This window comes from Zonotrichia albicollis, chromosome 9, assembly GCF_047830755.1.
Source record: "Zonotrichia albicollis isolate bZonAlb1 chromosome 9, bZonAlb1.hap1, whole genome shotgun sequence".
Classification (NCBI taxonomy): Eukaryota; Metazoa; Chordata; class Aves; order Passeriformes; family Passerellidae; genus Zonotrichia; species Zonotrichia albicollis.
In genome coordinates, this window is record NC_133827.1 from 26,100,157 (window position 1) to 26,118,935 (window position 18,779).

The 18,779-nt window shown below is 40.2% G+C and overlaps 1 protein-coding gene across 3 annotated transcripts in view; it reads left to right on the forward strand.

The window, feature by feature from the left end:
• NYAP2 (neuronal tyrosine-phosphorylated phosphoinositide-3-kinase adaptor 2) overlaps positions 1-17,224 on the forward strand; it is a 134,580-nt gene extending 117,356 nt beyond the window's left edge. For all 3 annotated transcript variants that reach the window (XM_005489312.4, XM_014268680.3, XM_005489311.4), the window contains exon 8: positions 14,177-17,224. In XM_005489312.4, coding sequence (XP_005489369.1) covers positions 14,177-14,404 — 228 coding nt within the window. In that variant the 3' untranslated portion in view covers positions 14,405-17,224. The remainder of the gene's footprint in view (positions 1-14,176) is intronic.
• The last annotated feature ends 1,555 nt before the right edge of the window (positions 17,225-18,779 follow it).

Below are 18,779 nucleotides of genomic sequence, written 5' to 3' on the forward strand. Positions count from 1 at the left end.
TCATAGCATGGGGTTTAGGCATAAAATAAGTGTGTCAGGGGAGGAAGTAATGGGTGAAAGCAGGTCAGCTGTAGAAAAGGTAACCCCACAGCAAGAGGGTATCTGGTGTGGGAACAGAGTCACTGGTGTGAGCACCACACCTCTAGTCTGTCATCCTGCCTTGCTGTCAAGTGCCTGCATGGCTGCCACTATTCCAGGTGGGATGGAAGAGAGAAGAAAGAGTATTCCATTCCTTTACCCTGATATCTTATTCCTGCACAAACTTGGTAAGCTTGTCAGCAGAAAACAGAAAGAGGTGAGCTAAGTGACAGAAATTGTTGAAACCTTTCAAATGCAATGATATTCTGACAAAGGTTGAAATAACACGGCATTTATGAGGTTTTCACGTTCATGCTCAACACTTTTTTACTCTCCTTACCTAGTTGCTTCTCAGATTGGGAGTTACAGTTTCTTGAACAGGCACAGGACAGACATGAGAAGATCTCACCTGTGTGGTCAGAGGTTTCAGGGTGTTGCTATGTTGTGCCTGGCTTTGGTAGAGTTGAGATGGTTTCAACACTTTGAAAAACAGTCAGCTCAACAGAGAGATTTATGGGGACAGATGTTGCAGCCAATGCAGCACAATGCAGGTGGTTGTTCCCTGGAATTTGAGGGACCATCCAGAGCCCCTGGAAGTTGATGCCAAGTGTGTCTCTGGAGTCTGAGTATTTGAATGTGGGGGCAACAGCCAAGCATGGCCTCTGCACCCTTTTGAGAGTCAGATTTGGGCATGGATGTACAGAGGGGGATCCACAGGAACTAGTAACTAATATTTCCAGTAAGACACTCATGCAGGTCAGTGACGGAGAGAGATACAGCCTTGAAAGTCTCATGCCACCCTTGATCAGCTGTGCCTGAGCTATGATTCTTGCAGCTTGCTGAATCAGTGAGACCACTGTGTGTACTGCCTAACACAGAAACTGAAAATTATCTGGAAGTTCTTAATCTCATTTTTAGCTGCTCTTAAAGCACTGTACATGGTTCTACTAAAAATAGGTAATAGCCAATGCTAAACAAATATATAATGTTGTTTGTGTGAAATAATTTCAGTCCAAACATCAGTAAGTTGCCTATAAAATAATTTAATTTGGTAGCATTGGTAGCATTCCTTCCTCTTCAGGGAATCTCTCTTTAAGGCATATGTAATAAATTTACTTGTTCTCTTCTAAAACTTGTAAATTCACTTCAAAACTTGTTCTGAGACTTTTGTATGCAAACAATTAGTTTTGCCACAGTTCCAGAACAATAGCACTTGCTAAGTTTATTTCAAATGGTCTTGCAACCACTCTTGAAGACATTGTGCCTTGGTTAAAATTTTATTTAAAAAAACCCAGAAGCATGCAATTTCCTTTTTCCCCACCCCCTTTTCTGTGTGTATTTATGTTTAACTCAGGGCAAGAATTTTGTAATATTCTTAAAGGAAAAGATAGAAATAAAAAATGGCATGAATTCATGAAAGCATGGGTTTATATATAGGCATTCTCTGTAAATGAATCAAACATCCTGTATCCTAGGTAGAACAACCTTATTTGTCTGCTCATATGCATTTCAGTTTCCTCCACACACTCCCACTTGTCCTCCTTTCTGAGCTGAGTGTATTGTACCATGTTTCTGAAGGAACTGTGTGTGCCTGATGCATAGAACACCCCACAGCAGCCAGGCTGTCCCCACGTCTGCATTGAGTCACAACCATCCAGGCTTTGTTCCCATGGCTGTCACCACCCCACCAGCCTCTCTCGGTGTTTGTGTAGCCTTATACAGTATATTGCACTGACTGTACCTGTATAGTATCTTGTCTGTATACTGTATGCACATAAATATGTATATTCACTCATGTATGTATGTATAGGACCTTTCTCTATCTTTGTATATGTACGTGTGTTTGTTCATAGTCTTTCACTAGAAATGTGTGGCTATTCATATACATTATGTGTATGTCAATTAAAAAAAAAAGTATGAATGCCAGCACCCACTTTTGATAACCTACTTTTATTCTCATTTTGTCTTGTTAAAACAATGAAAATAAAAACATCATGTATTTTAAATGAGGACTTTAAAAGATTATTCTTTTTACTAATTTTTAAGGTTTCCAGTATTTCAGATCCAAAATGGGAAATATATTGGTGTTTCTCCTGACAGTTTTCTGTAGGTGAATAACATTTGGAAACAGCTCAGTCTGTGTAGTTTTTGCTGTCTGTATCTTATGCAGATGAAGTGCTCCAAGGTTTAGAAATGCCCTAAATCAGCCGGACTCTTGTGCTGCAGATCCCAGCTCTATTCACATGAGGGAAATGCTGTCAGTGTAGGGGTGACTCACATGCATAACACCTTACATGAATAGATACTGGATATAGAAGGGCCTTAGGCTGAAAAGTTTCTCCAGTTCAGGTGAGCATTAGGAATGGATAAAAATACCCAACCTTGTAAGTGGATTTTATGGGAGCATTGCAGACTATTTGTCAGACCTCTTACCCTTTGCAGTTCACAGTAACATATAATTGCCAATTGATTAGGCATTTATTAAAGCAGCAAACTATCATTTATTAGCCCTTCGTCAAATAAATCACCACATAACTGTATGTAGGCTCAGTTATCTCACCTTGAGGCAGCAAAGCACTGGCTTATCTTAAACAGCAAAATATTTCTGTTAGTCAGGAGGATGACTGATATACTTTTTCCAGTTGAGCATGTGTTTAGGTTATCCATTGAATTGAAGCTTAAATAAGCAGATAATCATCTGTGTTTCTCTATGAGACCTATGAGTGATAAATTTTCTCCCTTTACAGTTAGTTTTATCATTGTACTAACTTGTCCAGCTGGACCAGTCCCTGTGTGCAATAAGTTGCTGCAGCAGCCTGGCAGCAGCTACTCAGAATAATCTCAGAAAATGGATCTTTATGCAGGAAATACTGAGAACCTTGTAGGATGATGGATACACTGTAAGGAAAACCCTTCACCCCCACGAAAATTGTATAATAGGAAATCCTTTTCATTTTTAATTCAAAGTTAGAGGGTTAAATTCTGACATCACACACATCAACAGAAATTCCTGTTTTACTCCTAAGCGGTAACTAGAATGTCCAAGAATGCTTTTCCTCAACAAAACAAAGGCTGGAGAAAGGACATATTCCACTAATTGAGACAGGAGTTTATGGGCCAGTGGCCTGATCTTAAGCCTTTACAAGTCAGTGGCAGTTATTGGACTCTTGGATTCGCTTGGCCTTCTCTTTTTTTACAGTCTGGGAAAGCACATTTGCTATCTGGTGTTTCTGATCACAGCTGTATAATTCACAATAGGAAAAAATAAAAAAGAGAAAAGGCAACGGCAATATGCACTTTCAAAATTAGCATTGGTCAGATCATGGTTCTTGGCACCAAACTTTAAAACACAATCAGAGAAAAGCACTTTTTTTACTGTTTGAGTTTGCTTATGCTACAGGTGATATGTACCTATAGGTTAACAAGAAGCTCAATGTTTTCTTTGTCCTGCACGGTCATTAGCCATTCCTTTTAAGCTGGATATTTAAATTTTCTTCCTGCTCTGGAGACCTGAATTTGAGCACAGCCATGCTGCTGGCACAGGCTAGGCTGAGTTTGCCAGGTCACTCCATGGTTGAGGAGCTGCTGCTCTGGTTTATTGTGTTAGTGCTGATTCACACACTCTGTCAGCCAGCACCATCCCTTCAGAGATTCATTCCTTTTAAACAGAAAACAGAAGCAAGGTTCAGGGAATCTCTGAACCCAATGAATCCCATTTTCGAAAGCACACAGATACCAGGCTGAGTCTCTTGCTGTATCTCAGCCATTCTGTGTGCCAGGAAATCCTGTCTATATTAGATTTGGCTACTGTATAGTTCAGCCATTCCTGATATAAATCAAACTGCATGATGTTGCTGCAAGGTAACATCAGATGTGATATCTCATACTGAGGCAGGCTCTTACATCTGTGTTCTTCAGCAACTCTCAGTATGGTTTATGACTTTAGCAACTGTTGTTTAACTGCACTTCAAATTGGAGTTAGAAATAAATGATTAATGAAGACATCTGTCTTTTAATAATGTTTTTACACATTTTTAAAAGGAACTTGTGACCACCTACAAGAGTATGATCATCTCTGAACATTTGGTGTTGGTTTTTAGTCATGATTTCCTGTACATTTTTCCCTCCATACAATCAGTACAATATTTGAGAAATGGCATTTAATCTAAGAAAATGATCCTTGACTCAGCTTCACTATCAAAAATTGAGAAATGTAAGAGCATACTTCAAAATTTCTTTTTAAAGTAAAGCAGCTTTCAGTACTGAGGCATTTTCCCGGCATGCATTATTTTGCTAATTTTATATTTCTTTTTTTTTCTTATATTTTTTCTCTTAATTTTAAATTTCTTTTTTGGCCATTTTCCTGAAAGTGCTAGAGAAATATAAGAAATTAGGATCTTTGCTGGTAAATTGGTATGGTGAAGTTCTTCATCTGTTGCAGCAACAAAAGTTAGCTAAATCTTGGGCTCAAGTACTGACTTCAGTAAAAATAATGCTGAAGGTCATGTGCTTTTTTATAGTTTGGAAACAATGAGGTCCAATAAAATAGGGAAACTAATGGAATCTTTGACATTTGTCACATTTTTACATGTCACATTTTTTATAACTTTAGGACAGGTTTCAACGTCCTCTTTCTTGCAGTTCCTAGGTCTTCCAAAGTTATGGTCTTGTTTCGATTCACTTTCATTCTTCCTTTCTCATTTTTTGGGCCCTTCTTGGTCCAAGCAGTATGCAGAGCATGCACCCTGCTGCCTTCAGCTCCTTGTGCATGAGAGCTTTTGCAGTCCACAGGGACTCTGTGGATGCAGAGGAGGACAGGACCTTGCCTGCAGCAGCTCTCAGTGCTCCACACCACCTCTCAGTGCAGTGGGGGGCTGTTCATCTCTGCGTGGGATTTAGAATCTGTCAGCTTTTCAGAGCTGCCATGACTGAGAGTAAGAAACTCTGACTGCAGCTGGGTTGTGCGGTGGGCATGGCCACCCAGCCATGGGCAGGGCCAGCTGCAGAGGCCACTGGGGTCACAGCTCAAACCAGCCTGCTGTGTGAAGTCTGGTTCCGGAGCTGTTGTGGCACACATGCCCCAGAGCAGCACCTTCCAGCAAGGGGAAATGCTGGAGAGAATGGGTTAGTGACCCCCAATGAAATGTGGGACATGAGAGTGTCACCCTGCAGCTGCTGCGCTGCAAAATGCAGTACACAGGAGATCTCTGCATCACTGAACTCTAGCAAAGTGTCCTTTGTCCCTCCTGTGACTGACCTAATACCATATTGTATTTTCCTTTCTATTTTACAGTGATTGACAGGAAGTATAATGGTGGGTTGCTTGAGTTCTGCATTTATTCCTTAGCAAAGGCATAGATGAAGTTTTGATTTTAATGAGTGATCTCAATAGGAATGCACTTTGTGATGATCCACTGAGATGCATGAAATTATTTTCCACAGTATTCCCAATATCATTAATTTACAGGCTCTTCTTTTGAAAGCATTTACAGACTGTGATCAAGTGGTACATTTTGGGCAGTTGTTTGGTGTTAAAAAAATAGCTTAGATGAAAAGATTATTTTTCCAAATGAGATAATAATGCAGGGTCAGAAAGATCTGAAGCTAGACTGACTGTCAGTATGAAAATGGAAAGCAGAACAGTGAATTTGTCACCTAAAATTTGCTTTACTAGTAGCCTCAGCAATAATCTAAAGGCTACTGGAAAATTTGAGGGATAGGAGTATGTGCAGGGCTGGTTCTGAGTAAAGTAACTGTGACATTTAGTAATTGAAAGCAATGAATCATGAAACTGGAGGTCTGGAACCAGAGGTGCTGAAGATTTACTAATAGTTTGTTAATTTAATTTTAGAATCAGTATTAATTGCTCATAATCTTGAATCTTTGGGAGTTCCTGGAATTCCAAATAATCTTGTCAGTCATTTTGAAGTGGTGGATTAGTCAGGCCATAGAGCGCAACACAATGTAGTCAAGTCTTTTTAGTGATTTGTAAGTTTGAAAAAGGTGCCCAGAGTTTTTTTTACAGTACTGCATCATGTAATTACATTGAGTATATAGTGCAGTTCTTCCAGGGACTCTAGTTTTACAGTTTTTGCAGGGACTCATTTTCATCTTTTTCCTGTAGTAGTATCATTTGAAATAAATCATATTTCCAGGAGTTTAGAAATTCAGAATAATGTAAATCAAAACCTTAAACACAGCAATACAAATGTTATAAGAGCCCTAAAATGTGTTGCTTATGCTGTTTCATAGGTTGAAATAGCAGGTGCCAGTGAATGCTTTTAATGTTAAATATATACAGGGTAAGATTACAAAGTGTTCACTCCTACACATTTGGTTGAAATAAAAATTAGTGTGATGGGGAAATTCTTTCCCATGTTCTTAGAGGGAAAATAGAGATTGGTCTTGTGTCCCTTGAAAAGAAGAATTTGTAAAAGGTCAGAAAGGTCAGATTGTGTAGTGCTTAACACCTTGTGTGCGCACTTGTGCTTGTGATGCAACTGCATAAATGCACAGGGTCCTTCTAATGTGGCTGCTGGCATCAGAGGAAAGCTTCTAGAAAGCACTTGAGGCACTCCTCGGGAGGAGTTTGCAGTTCTGGTGCCCACTGTTCCCAGGGAGCCTCCCCAGGCACTCCAAGCTGCATGGAGAGTGTCTGCTTTCACAGCCCACCTTGCACATCCTGCGTGCTCCTGAACAGACTGTACTTTTAATCACCTTTGTACTAATAATCAACTGTTGTTTTGAATTTGACAGCAACAGGAGAATGAGTTAGCAGGACAGAGCTGTATGAACAAGTAACTATCCTGGGCCAAATTATGCTGTCTTTCATGGCAATACTCCTCCAGAATGCCTCTCTCAGAGAGAGGGGAGTGACTGCAAATTTAGCCTGTAGTTCCATGCTGACTTATGGACTTTTGCAGGCATTGGAAGTAACATTCAACAGTAATGCAATGGTTATAGCTCACAGTTAGCAAAGGAAATCTTGCCCTACATAATTTTCCTAGTGCTCTTCTTAAGTATTTTAAAATCGTTTTTATTGAGGTTATTTTTACTGTTTGTTTAAGCAACCTATAGTCAAATTCTTGGACCCATGAGGTCAGACAGTAAATTCCTGTTGTCTTCAAATGGGTGAGGATCTCTCTGCTCAGATTTTCTGAAACCTGATTCTGGCTGAACTCCTTCCTGCCTTGGACAACTCCCCTTTTGTGAACATGTGCTAAGAGGAGCTGCACGTCAAGCCGAGTATCAGATAGCGAAGTCACTGTGGCTGCTTAACATAGCCCTCCAGCGCTTGCCCCGGGGCACAGGACTGCCTTCTAGGAGTGGGATTTCACACCTTCCCAGAGGAATTGCCTTCCCGGCCAGAGGGCTGGGAGCCATCTGCACCAGAGCAAGTGCCGTTAAGAGTTCAGTGGGAAACAGAGTTTGGAAACTCCTGTCTGAGAACAGGCATGAGGGAGGGAGTACCTTTTCCTCCCAGAGGATGGTAAGTGGCTTTCAGAAAGCCTTTCTTCTTCACTTTCTGCAGCCTGCCAGAACAAACTAGCATGCTTGGCTCTGCTGAATGATGTGTAGCACTGCACACAGATTGCACTGTTAGAGACCACTTTTTTTACAGATCTAAGAGACTCCTCCTGCTGCCTTTTTTTATCTCATTGTATTTTGTGTTAGCTTAAGATCACTTTGCTATAGCCTCACTTCAGATATTTGGCTTTTATTTTATCTATTTTATGCAGTTCTAACAAAGAAAAGGATATTTTTATACAACTGCCATGATGTGTAATGCAGTTTTCCCCCATTCTTCAAGAGTCAGCCCCTCTTCTCATCCCTCCTTGTGAGGAAGATGCTCACAAGGGCCAGAGGCAAACAGCATCTTCCTGAGGCCCATAACCGATGGAATTTCAGCACAAGAATTGGGAACCTACACTACTAGGAAAAAATTATGAAAACCCAACAGAATCATGGGGCTCTCTTATTGCCCAGAGCTTCTGATTTCACATCAAATAAGTCAACAGCATTAAAACAAGGCAAGCAAAGAATTCACCAGGCAGAATGTCATGAGGAGAAACAGCTGAAGGGTATATGCTGTTGTCCAAAGCCCTCATGTAAACCATAGTGGAAGAAATTTTTTTAGGTCATTAAAAGTTCAAACACTGTAAAATAACACCCTGCTCACAGATGTGTCCCGAGCATGATCGTGTGGTCACATCTAATATTTGAAAGGATTCCTTTAAAATGAATGAAAATTGTCAACAATTTCAAACTTAGTGACTACTAGTAGACCTGTGTACAATATTTCAGGTACTTCTTCTCCCACGTGGCATTTTTAGCAGCACATATTTTCACGGGCGCTCGTGAAAAATTATAATCACCTTCAATGGTAGGATTCTTGAATCACCTCTTAGCACTGGGAATTAGCATGGCTTTATCCTCCTACCACACTTCACCCCAGTGGCCTGACTTTGGAGGAGCAGAGTTGCTCCTGGCACTTGCTCTCCTCTTGTCTCTTGCCTGCCCAGTGCTCAGGACTAAGGTTACCTAGGGCTTGGCTCGAGACAATGGGGATATGTGTGGGACTTGTGTAGCACAAAATGTCTTTTTATTAAGAGAGAGCATTATCCATCCATGTATTTATGTAGCTATTTATGTAACACATGAATAAGAAAATTTTTCACAGTTAAGGGAGTTCCAGGCCTGGTGCTGAGGATGTTTCACTCTATACTTTTAGTTCTGCTCATGGATTTTTCTTTTCCCAGCCATCATGTTTTTCATTTGGAAAGGCTATGGTACATGGGATCATTTGGTTTGTATGTAATTTACAGGTATCACAATGTCTTTTTTCAGTGCCCTTTTCATGTGCTCAGGAACTTGCACAGCCCTGCTTGGGGTCTGTCCTGATGCACTTTGCCCAGTCCCCTTTATAGCAATAGTCCAGCTCCTGAAGAGCCCAAGAGTCTGATCTCATAGTGTGGATATTCATCACAAAAAATACAAGATGTTTTCTACAGCTGGTGAACACAGCTAACCTGTGTATAAAGTTGTGTCCATCAGTAGCTGCTTAATTGTATCATTGGACAATATTTATTCTTTTTCTATTTATAACTATGACTCTTTCTGCCTAACCAAACTATCCTGCTTGGTTACAAAGAAAGAACCGTGTTCATTTACATTTTTCTTTCTTGCTGCAAACACCCATGTTTTGAGCCCTTTAGTGGAAGTGCTGGTGCAGTGTGTCATGGCACAGTGAGGGCCAGCAGTGTCCAGCGGTACGGGGTGGGGGTCCCCAGGGCTGGGCAATAGAAAACAGAAATAGTCCTCTGTGACACCAGGGGCCTTCTGGCAGTGTGAGTCACTGTCTGTCCCCAAAGCCTGTTCTGTTTTCCCTGGGATTATGTGCTTTTCCCAGTGAATTCTGATGTGGCAGAGAGCTATGACATGTACTGACCTTGGCATCTAATCCTGGTCTCTGAGAGCAATTGAACTGGACACGTTCTGCCCATCAAACCTCTGCTCCAAGACAGCTCTGTGGTCTAGCTCAGGGCAATCTAATTTAAGCAATACTTGTATTTGGAAACCATTGGGACTGCTAATTATCTTTCTGGAATAATATGAAATTTCAAACTGATGAGATACAAGATCAGGCCCACTGCTAATGTAGGCACACACAAAAATGCACCATTTTCACTTTGCAGAGAAGAGAACTTCTTTGTCTAGCTTGTTTCTTTGACCTTCATAAAGCATTAAAACACCCACCAGAAGGGATCTTTTTTTTACTTTGAAGGATTTTAATTTTGCATTGTTTTGAGGATATGTAAAGTTGTTTTATCTTAGTTGAAGATGGGTTTATTACTCCTTGCTCCATGGCACTACCAACACAGAACCCAAGAGTACATAAAAGACCTTAATAGCATTTATTTCCAATGTTTTGGGAATAAAAAATAGCAGAAAACTGAGAGAAAATTGTACAAGTAAGGTAAGGCAAGCTTAGACTGGTTTCTTCTAAAGATGGCGAAGTTGGTAATTAAAACTGTATGGAAAAGCTCAGTTTTGTACAGTGGCAGGAGTTTCTTACTTTTTGTTGTTGCTGTTCAAGTTTGGTACAAGGATTTGCTTTGAAGAAGATTTTTGAAGGAAAACTAGAGACTGATGACTAATCTAAGGGTGAGTGTGTTTACCAAGAACTTGTCAGACATCCTGGTTTACTCTTGCACTCACTCACATTCAGGCAAGAGAATTTATCCAACCACCCTATATTCCTGTATGCTTCCTACACATCCAGTCATCACACAGCTTTTACTGCCTGCTTAGGAGCAAGGAGCTGAGCCTACCTCCAACACCTTCCTGGTGAATGTCCAAACTTCTGGGCCTTTGCCTGGCGTTTTTCTTCACTATCTTGCCCTGATTAAAAAAAAAAAAAAACTATAAAAGGTGTTCTATACCTTGAATAATCTAATGAGTAAAAATTCCATCAAGTTAAAAATTGATGTGCAATCAGCAAATTTTGTAATCCAAAGGATATTATGGGATGTAGTACCTGATTCACATCCTGGAATCTCCAGGAGGTCCCTTCTTGCAATCCTAACTTTTGTTTCTAGCTCTTTCCTCCCTCTTCAATAAGAACAGGCTTTGGGCCAAGACTCTTTGGTCAGAACCAAGTTTTCCTCTCCTGTGCTCTGTCTTGCTGGCTGTTACCTCCAGTGCTGATGCATTTTGTGCCTGTCTGTGTACATCCACATGTGCAGCCAAGCTCTGACAGGCTGCAGTATGTGCACCATTCCTCAAGCACGCTGGGATCTTTCCCAGGAGAGCTGTATAGCTGTAAAATGTTTTGAATGCTCTACTTTTTTCCATAAATCAGGTTGTAACATCATTATTTTTTGTGCCTCTCACACTAAACAAATGCCGTGTTATGATGTAGCAGGGATATTAACAGCCTGGTGCATGGCCAGAGGAGCAGGCTAAAGCCAGAAAGGAGGGAGGAGGTGAGAAAAATTAATGCTAGAACTAAGTGTAAGTGCCATCATTTCAGTCACTGTGAGGATTAGTCCTAAGACTCCAGTGTTAAACACATTGGCTTTAAACACCTTAGTAGCCCTACTGAAGTCGTCGAGGGATTTTACTGTGATTAACAGCTGGGTTGAGTCCTGGCCTTGTGAGCTTCAGTGCCTGTTATTTGTCAAGGAAACACTGAAAATTTACTTAACACTCTGGGCCTTCATATCAACATGGTTACTGTCATTTCTGTAGTTCCTAGATTCGCAGTGGGGATTTCCTCTCAGGTCTGTCCTGCAGCTTCCAGTGGCCGTGAAACTTTGTTCCTAATATTTTTTTATTTTGTTGCACTTATAAACTAAACAACTGGGCAAAACTATAAAAAAAACTTTAGTATTTAGGCTTATTTTAATATAAAGCTTCCCCCCCCCAGGCCTTTCAACATGGTATGTGTTAACTAGGTATATTTTAGCAAATGACTTCGCCCATCCCAGTTCTACATGTTCTCCCTGAACACACCATTATTCAGTGCAGCTCCAGGGGAGGATTGTGCCCAGTGGACAGTATACCTAAGATGCTGACAGGAAGGACTTAGCCATCAAACAAAAATAACATTTAAAAATCCCAAGCAGACTTGAAAAGCTGCATCTGGGAAAGTGGGAAAATTCAAATTCTTCACAGTAAATGATTCACAAACCATGGCAAAATACGATGGCCAGTATGAAAAAAGGATTTTGGAGCTGCCTACTCTTGGGTATATTTTAGGTGCTGTTTTGCAGGGGCTGGCAGAGTGTCTGTGTAACTGATACTTTCTACAACTCCATTTCTATCTTTGGGAAGCTGCAACTGGCATTTTAGAGCTCAGCATGTCAAAGTGCTGCTTGTGTCCCCTCGAGTGCCTCCTGGAGTGCAGGAGATGAGTCCAGGAGGCACGGTATTGGCACGGCACTGTGTGCGCACGGCGGGGAGCGGGGTGGCGCGGTTGTGACACGGTCACGGGCTCTCACAGGCGCTGCTTGGTGACACTCGGTGGCTGGAGCACACGCGTGCTGCGGGTTGGCACTGGCACACGCTCTGCCTGTGACGTGATGGGCTGTAAAAGAGAAGGTATTTCCCGGTGCCCACCAGAGGAAATCCGTGCTCAAGCGCTGGTGTCGTCAAGCCTGGCGCAGAAGCCGCTGTGCTGGTGAATATTTGTGTAATGAATTGTGTGCAGGCTGTGTCCCTGTCCTTCCCCACGGAGGAGGACCCAGCCAAGCTGAAGACACTGCTGTGTAAGTACTGACCCACCGCTGGTGAGCAGAGTGGCACAAACCTGGGCCAGGCAGAGCCTCTCCAAAGATCTGTGGAGAGGAGCCAAGGGGTGGGAGGGGAGCATCTCCAGTTCAGACAGGGAGTTTTGGACCAATCCTGGGCACCCAAAGAGAGAAAGTCTCTTGGCCATGGCAGATGCTGTGCCTCATGCCCACCTGCACCACAGTAAACATTGGATCATGCCTGAAATGAAAGATAAGTATCCGATTAAAAGAGCAGGCACAGCAGAATTCCCGAAAAAAATGGCTCAGCCACTCAGGACACATTGCAGATAAGTTACCAGTGTAATTCAAAATTCAGAAGAACATTGAAGGACAAAATCCATATTATGGTTTAAACTTGTTTTTCTCACAGTACTATCTAGTGTATAAGGTAAGCATGGTTTTGTGATAAAAGTATTTTATCCTCTTTTGCTCTTTTTTTTTTTTACAAAAAAATATTGATATTTCTGTATTTTAATAATTTTTCGTTTACATAATTTTTTATTATTTTTCTGGTAGGCTTTCCTAAATTTATTCCTTTTGCTTTGTTTTCTACTATGAATCTGAACATTTGCTTAATCTATTATCAATAAATGCTAAATAGGCTTCAAGCTAAACACAAAAACTACTGAGATCCAAGGAAGTTGGATCTATAAGGGATTCTATAGGGGATTTTAGGCAAACCAGGCCCCAGTTCTAGTGTCTTGGTGTATGCCCATACTTGGCATTCTAAGACTTGTGAATGAACGCATATGCATTATTAATTGTATTCAAATACCATAATAATAAAGATACAATTCCTTCATGAATCTCAAATTCTGCCAAAGTATTGCTGTAGATGTTCATTTTCATGTCAAAAGCACAGATGTACCTGGACAGCCCCTGTGAAGGTACCGTGTGCATTTACTTACACACAAATCCTTAACTCTTGGGAAAATGTGGGGACATTCAAGACATCACTTCACATTTGCAAAGTGTCCAGAGGAAGTTTTCTGAGCTGCAGGTATGCAGTGATGTCCGAAACCAATGAGCCCTTTCAGAGGAATTTACTATTAGTGATTTCTGTTCCAGTCTAAAGCCTCTGAAGACACATTTTCAATTGTGAACTCCCCACTGAACTCAAATGAAGTCACATTCTCAGCTTCAGAGGGGCTGTGACACGTACTTACAGCTAAACATATGCTAACCTCCCCTTTTGGATCAGGATCACGTTCTCCAGTATTCCACATGCATGAAAACATGGAGTTTCTTAACTCTTGTGCCTTCCAGTTAATGAAATATCACAGAGTAGGATAGGTTAATCCATATAATTTGCAGGGAGTTCATTAAATCATTTTAACAAAATTTAACAGTTATATTTAGCTTGATACTCAGAAATGTTAACACCCTGCTTTTAATGTGACAGATTGGATTTGGAAAGCAATATAAAACGTGGGTTTCAGTGTGTAGAATTTTTTATTTCCACAACTTAAGGATGCTGTTAAGATCCATGTGCCTTTTTTAAGATCTATTGTACCATTTAAAATCCAACCAGTGTTAGATTGCCAAAACCATTTATCTTAGATTTTAGTGCTCTGGAGAAGTTAAAACTGTGATCTTCTATTACCCTTTCTTTTCTTAAGGAAGTATTTAGAAGTAAAGACTAGCTCTGTTTCTGTTGTTGACATAGAGATTTTTATTCATAAAATTAGACTGTTTCGAATAAGAGTAAGCTAACTTTGCAAAGAAAAAGCATATTTAATCTATGACCAAGACAGTTATGTTTTTTCCCTCTTTTTTTTTCTTTCTCCATCCACCTCCCCCTATAGGTGACGTGCATGCAGTGGTTGCAAGGGGACCATACGATGCTGGACATGATTGAAAAAAAGCGTTGCCTCTGCAAAGAGATCAAAGCTCGACAGAAATCAGAGAAAGGACTCTGCAAACAGGACAGCATGCCTATCTTGCCGAGTTGGAAAAAGAATGCTGGGACCAAGAAATACAGCCCTCCTCCTTATTCCAAACAGCAAACTGTTTTCTGGGACACTGCAATTTGACAGGCCTGTGGAGGATGCCCTCTCTGCTGTGTGGCACCAAGCACAGATAGCCTGCTTTCTTTAAAAGGCAAAGGCTCTAATCTAAGACTTATCTGCAGGTGGTGGACTTCCTAGGAAAAAACATACCAGTACAGCGCTCACCTGTCAATCAAGAGAGAGATTTAAGTTTCTGACTGGATTAAGGCATACATATTCATCCAGGACTTTTTTGGATCCAGAAGATATCAAAATGTAAATATTTCACCAATATATTGAAAACACACAAACTAATACACTGTTTAAATATATAAATATATATATATAAATTCAAAAATTTATGGAGAATTTTACTATATAATGTTACTGTTATACTGTTTTATTACCTATTTTCTATGTTCTATTCTACTGTTCACCCCCGCCGCCACCATTTTATTTCTCTGACCTGCCTAGATGTGGCCTCTGTACAAAAGCATGTGGTTGTACGTGTTGTTGGAGAGGACAATGTACAAAACAACTCGGTGCTAGGGCTGTAGAGGATAACTAGAGTCGTACTTGTTAGATGTCCTTAGCTAGGGGGGTGGGATGGACAAAGGAGAGAGTTCTGGGGGGAAACAGCAAACCTGCAAGCACTGAAAGTACAAGTGCTCAGTGCAGGTGCCCAAGTTGCATTTAAAATATTAATTGTTCTGCATCTGTTTTCCCATAATGGTAACCAGATTAATTGTCCTTGGTTTTAAATGAACCATTCACTAAAATGATTTGGCCAAGGAACTAAATTTTCTGCAGCATGGCCTGCGACAGAATCTCTTCCCTGAAGACGTTCCATTGATTAGCAGAGACCATGGTTCACTGTGACTAAGCATTGTGCAGCCCTTGGCGGAGAGAGCCGGCGGCTCAGCGGGGTGAGGCGGTGCCACTGCAGCCGCCGTCCCTGTCCACATTTACCCACGGTCCAGAAAATAAAGGTGACAAAATATGTTTACATGTTTATTATTTTTAAATCCAGCAGCACATCCTTACTTATGCTGTGTCAGATTTCCTCGTGTTGTTTCTGTGGGCTGGATTTCAGACCCCTTGAAAGGCTGTTGGGAAGTCCCTCTTGGTTTCATGCCGTTTTGAAGCAGAAGCCCACATAACGCATTCTTCCGGCTATGCTGTTTCTTCTTCCTGGCTGCTTCTGGAATTGGCTTGCAATCTGTATTATATTACATCCATTTTAACAGAATATTATGTCATGACCAAAGAATTATGACCTCCTGGTTTTAACGGGAGAAAGGGATGGCTTATACTGATTATGAGGGTGAAATCTGTGCGGTGAAATATCTTCCAAAAGGATCTGTTGAGGACGAGGGAAAATTGTACTGCAGTGGAGTAGGGGGGAAAAAAGATCTATGGCATATATTTTGTATATTAAAATTTCTATCTATGTGTCTGAATTTTGGTAGTACAAAATTCCCTCTTTAAAACAATCATTTTAATGTTATATTCACCAAGAAGAAAAGGTGTGTTGTTTGAAACTTCTTGTTATATTGGCTTTTCTTTAAAATTATATTGACAGCATTGCCACAGCTGTAATTGCTGATCAAAAAAGACCAAAAATAACAAATTTTAGAAGGTTTTTGTAATCTATATTGCTAAAGTTTGAGTTTCAGTAATGTTTTATCAGTAGTAATTTCTTTTCAGCCTCTGAAATAAAGTTTTTAAATATTTTATAACTAATTAACTAATGTATATTTTGATGTCCAAACTGAGATTTCTGTAAAAGATGAAGTGTGTGTTTATATGTGTGTATGTATATTAGCATTACTGTATATGTATATATGCATATGTGTACACACATATACATGTATATATGCATGTATCTATATATACCCATAGATGTGTGCATACGTATATCTGCATATGTTAAATATTGGTGTGTTAGGAATATACAAAGGCTGGAATACGTACAGAGTTGAAATTCAGATTTGAAGACCCCCTCACAGCCAAAATGACAGAAGACATGAAAAAACCCGGAGGCTGTCAGGGAATCTTTGAACACTTTGCATCCAAAAGACACCAACTGTTTATTCTGCTTATTCTCTCTTTTTTAAAGAAAGAAAATTGCAGAAGAAAAACTCCAGAAATCTCGCAAAGTTCCAGAATCTGCTGGAAAGAAGAAGACTTGTTGGTCATGAGAAATCTGTTGAGATAACAGGTTCATTATTCAGCAAGTGTTCATGGTTTGTCTTCCTTGTAATGTGGCAAGAGAAGAATTTCCCATATCCATGTGTGAAACACTTAGCTCAGCCCTTTCCCCCAGCTGCACAAAGTCACTGGTGACAGAACACAAGCAGGCGTTCAGTCAGCTCTGCCAGTCCTTGTCCTCACTGGTTTCCTCCTGGAGCTCCAGGAACGTGGCTGGCAGCGCAGACCCTGGGCACACCTGCTGGGAGAAGGCAGTGTCAGTGTGAACGGTTCTGTCCTTGCTGGTGTTTGTTCATATCGTGTCCTTTCCATATCGACATGTAACAGGAATAATGATCAGGGAATTGAAGCGTTCTTGTCCTAGAGCAGACTTGCTTGTACACTTAGCCCGCTGCAAACTCCTTGTTTTGCTTTTATTGCTGAACACTGTTTATGTTGTCCTTCCTAAATAACTGCCCATGTGCTTCCAGACCTCCATTGTATCCCATGGAAACAATGGCTTTTTGTTTTAAAGTGCAACAACATGAAAAAGTAAAATATAACTTAGCACTTACCTTCAAAGCACTTTAGAAATGTGAAGTAAACCTCATGCTTGCGAGAGCCGTTTTACTGAGGACGGAAGTGAGGCTCAGGCAGAGTAGTTTCCCAAGGTCAGGGACAGAGCCACTGCCCTGTCCCCTGACCCACCTGGCCCACCCCATGGCTCGAGTAAAAGGCACATGGTCCTGCCGAGAGCTGCCATCACAATGCTGTCACACATTTCCTACATCACCTCTTGTCTCAGCAGCTTCTGTGTCACAGGGTGAATGACAGTGCTTAGTTACACACGGTCATTAAAGCTGTAGTCTGTATAAATATGCAATCTGTATATACATACAGATCACATATATACACACACTTATGGAGACTGTATATATGAAATTGTTTGGTATGCACTTATTTTGCTTTAAACTCCTGAAGTTAAACATTATAGTGTAGCAATTTGTGTAAGGTGCACTGTGATTTCAAGAAAGCACAGTAAAGTCACAGGTCTTGTTATTCTTGCACTAAAAATGTGTTTACGTATATTAGCCAATGTATGTCTACTTTATCGCTCCTTTTGACAAATTAAAGCAAATGGTATAAAATAGTATGGGGTTTTTTGGTTTGGGTTGTTTATTTTTAAGTGGACAATGGCACTATGTTTTTAAATGACAGGGTTTTTAAATAAAATTAAATCATTCTGTGTTCATTCCAATGTAATACATTTACCAATATCTTGAAACTGAATGTCATGTTGCTTTTTTTTTATATTTCATTAGAAATTGTCAGGTATGTGCCTGAGATTGTGTAGGACTAAGGAGTAGCTAGAGGCTAACTGTAATCATATATTATTAGCCGTTTCTATATACACAGTATAAATACATATTAATTTTCTTTTCATTTTTGTACTTGATTTTTTTAGGTAAGATGTAATTAAATGTACTTTGATACTTCTGAAGTAATAAGATGTTGTTTGAAGATCAATTCTGCTTTCTTTAGTGCATTGACAATATTTTACAATAATTTAGTGCTTATTTATTTGTGCTCCAGTGTAATTATAATAAAAAGCAATAGTTTAAAATATTTGGCTTTTCATTTTTATTTGATAGTTTAAGTTTAGAGACAGGTTACTCACTAGGGATTAGCCAGAGATTCCTGGGAAGAAAAGTCAAGTCATAGATGTATATTTATAGCATTCCCTAGGCACATTTTTAATCGTACCATTTGTTGGAGGAAATGAATTAATTGCTTTAATAGTTTAGTATTTGCAAGTCATGCCTCGTTGCATCTAATGCCATGAGTGCCATCCTCAACTAAATCCTTAGGATAAGATTTCTCTGAAGAGCAGATAAATTTTTGTCTAAGCACCTTTCACAGTTTGGAATGGCAGATGCTCTCTTCAAAGAACCCCCCTTCAAAGTTCTCCATTTGCAGAATATCCTCAAATGTGAGAGGGAGCTATCACACTCTCCATAAAGCTCTCAAAAATCTGCTCAAAAGTAAGCATAATCTTCCTGCTTCCAGACAAAAGCTTTAGTCCCATTAGGATGTAAAACCCAGCCCTTACAGAGGAATTCCACAACTTTTTAAAGACCTCTCCCCCTAATATTTTTAAGAAGGCATTTTGTAATTTTAAAAGGTTTCCAAGAACAAGTAAGCAAGCAAGTAGTTAATAAAGAAGCCAGTA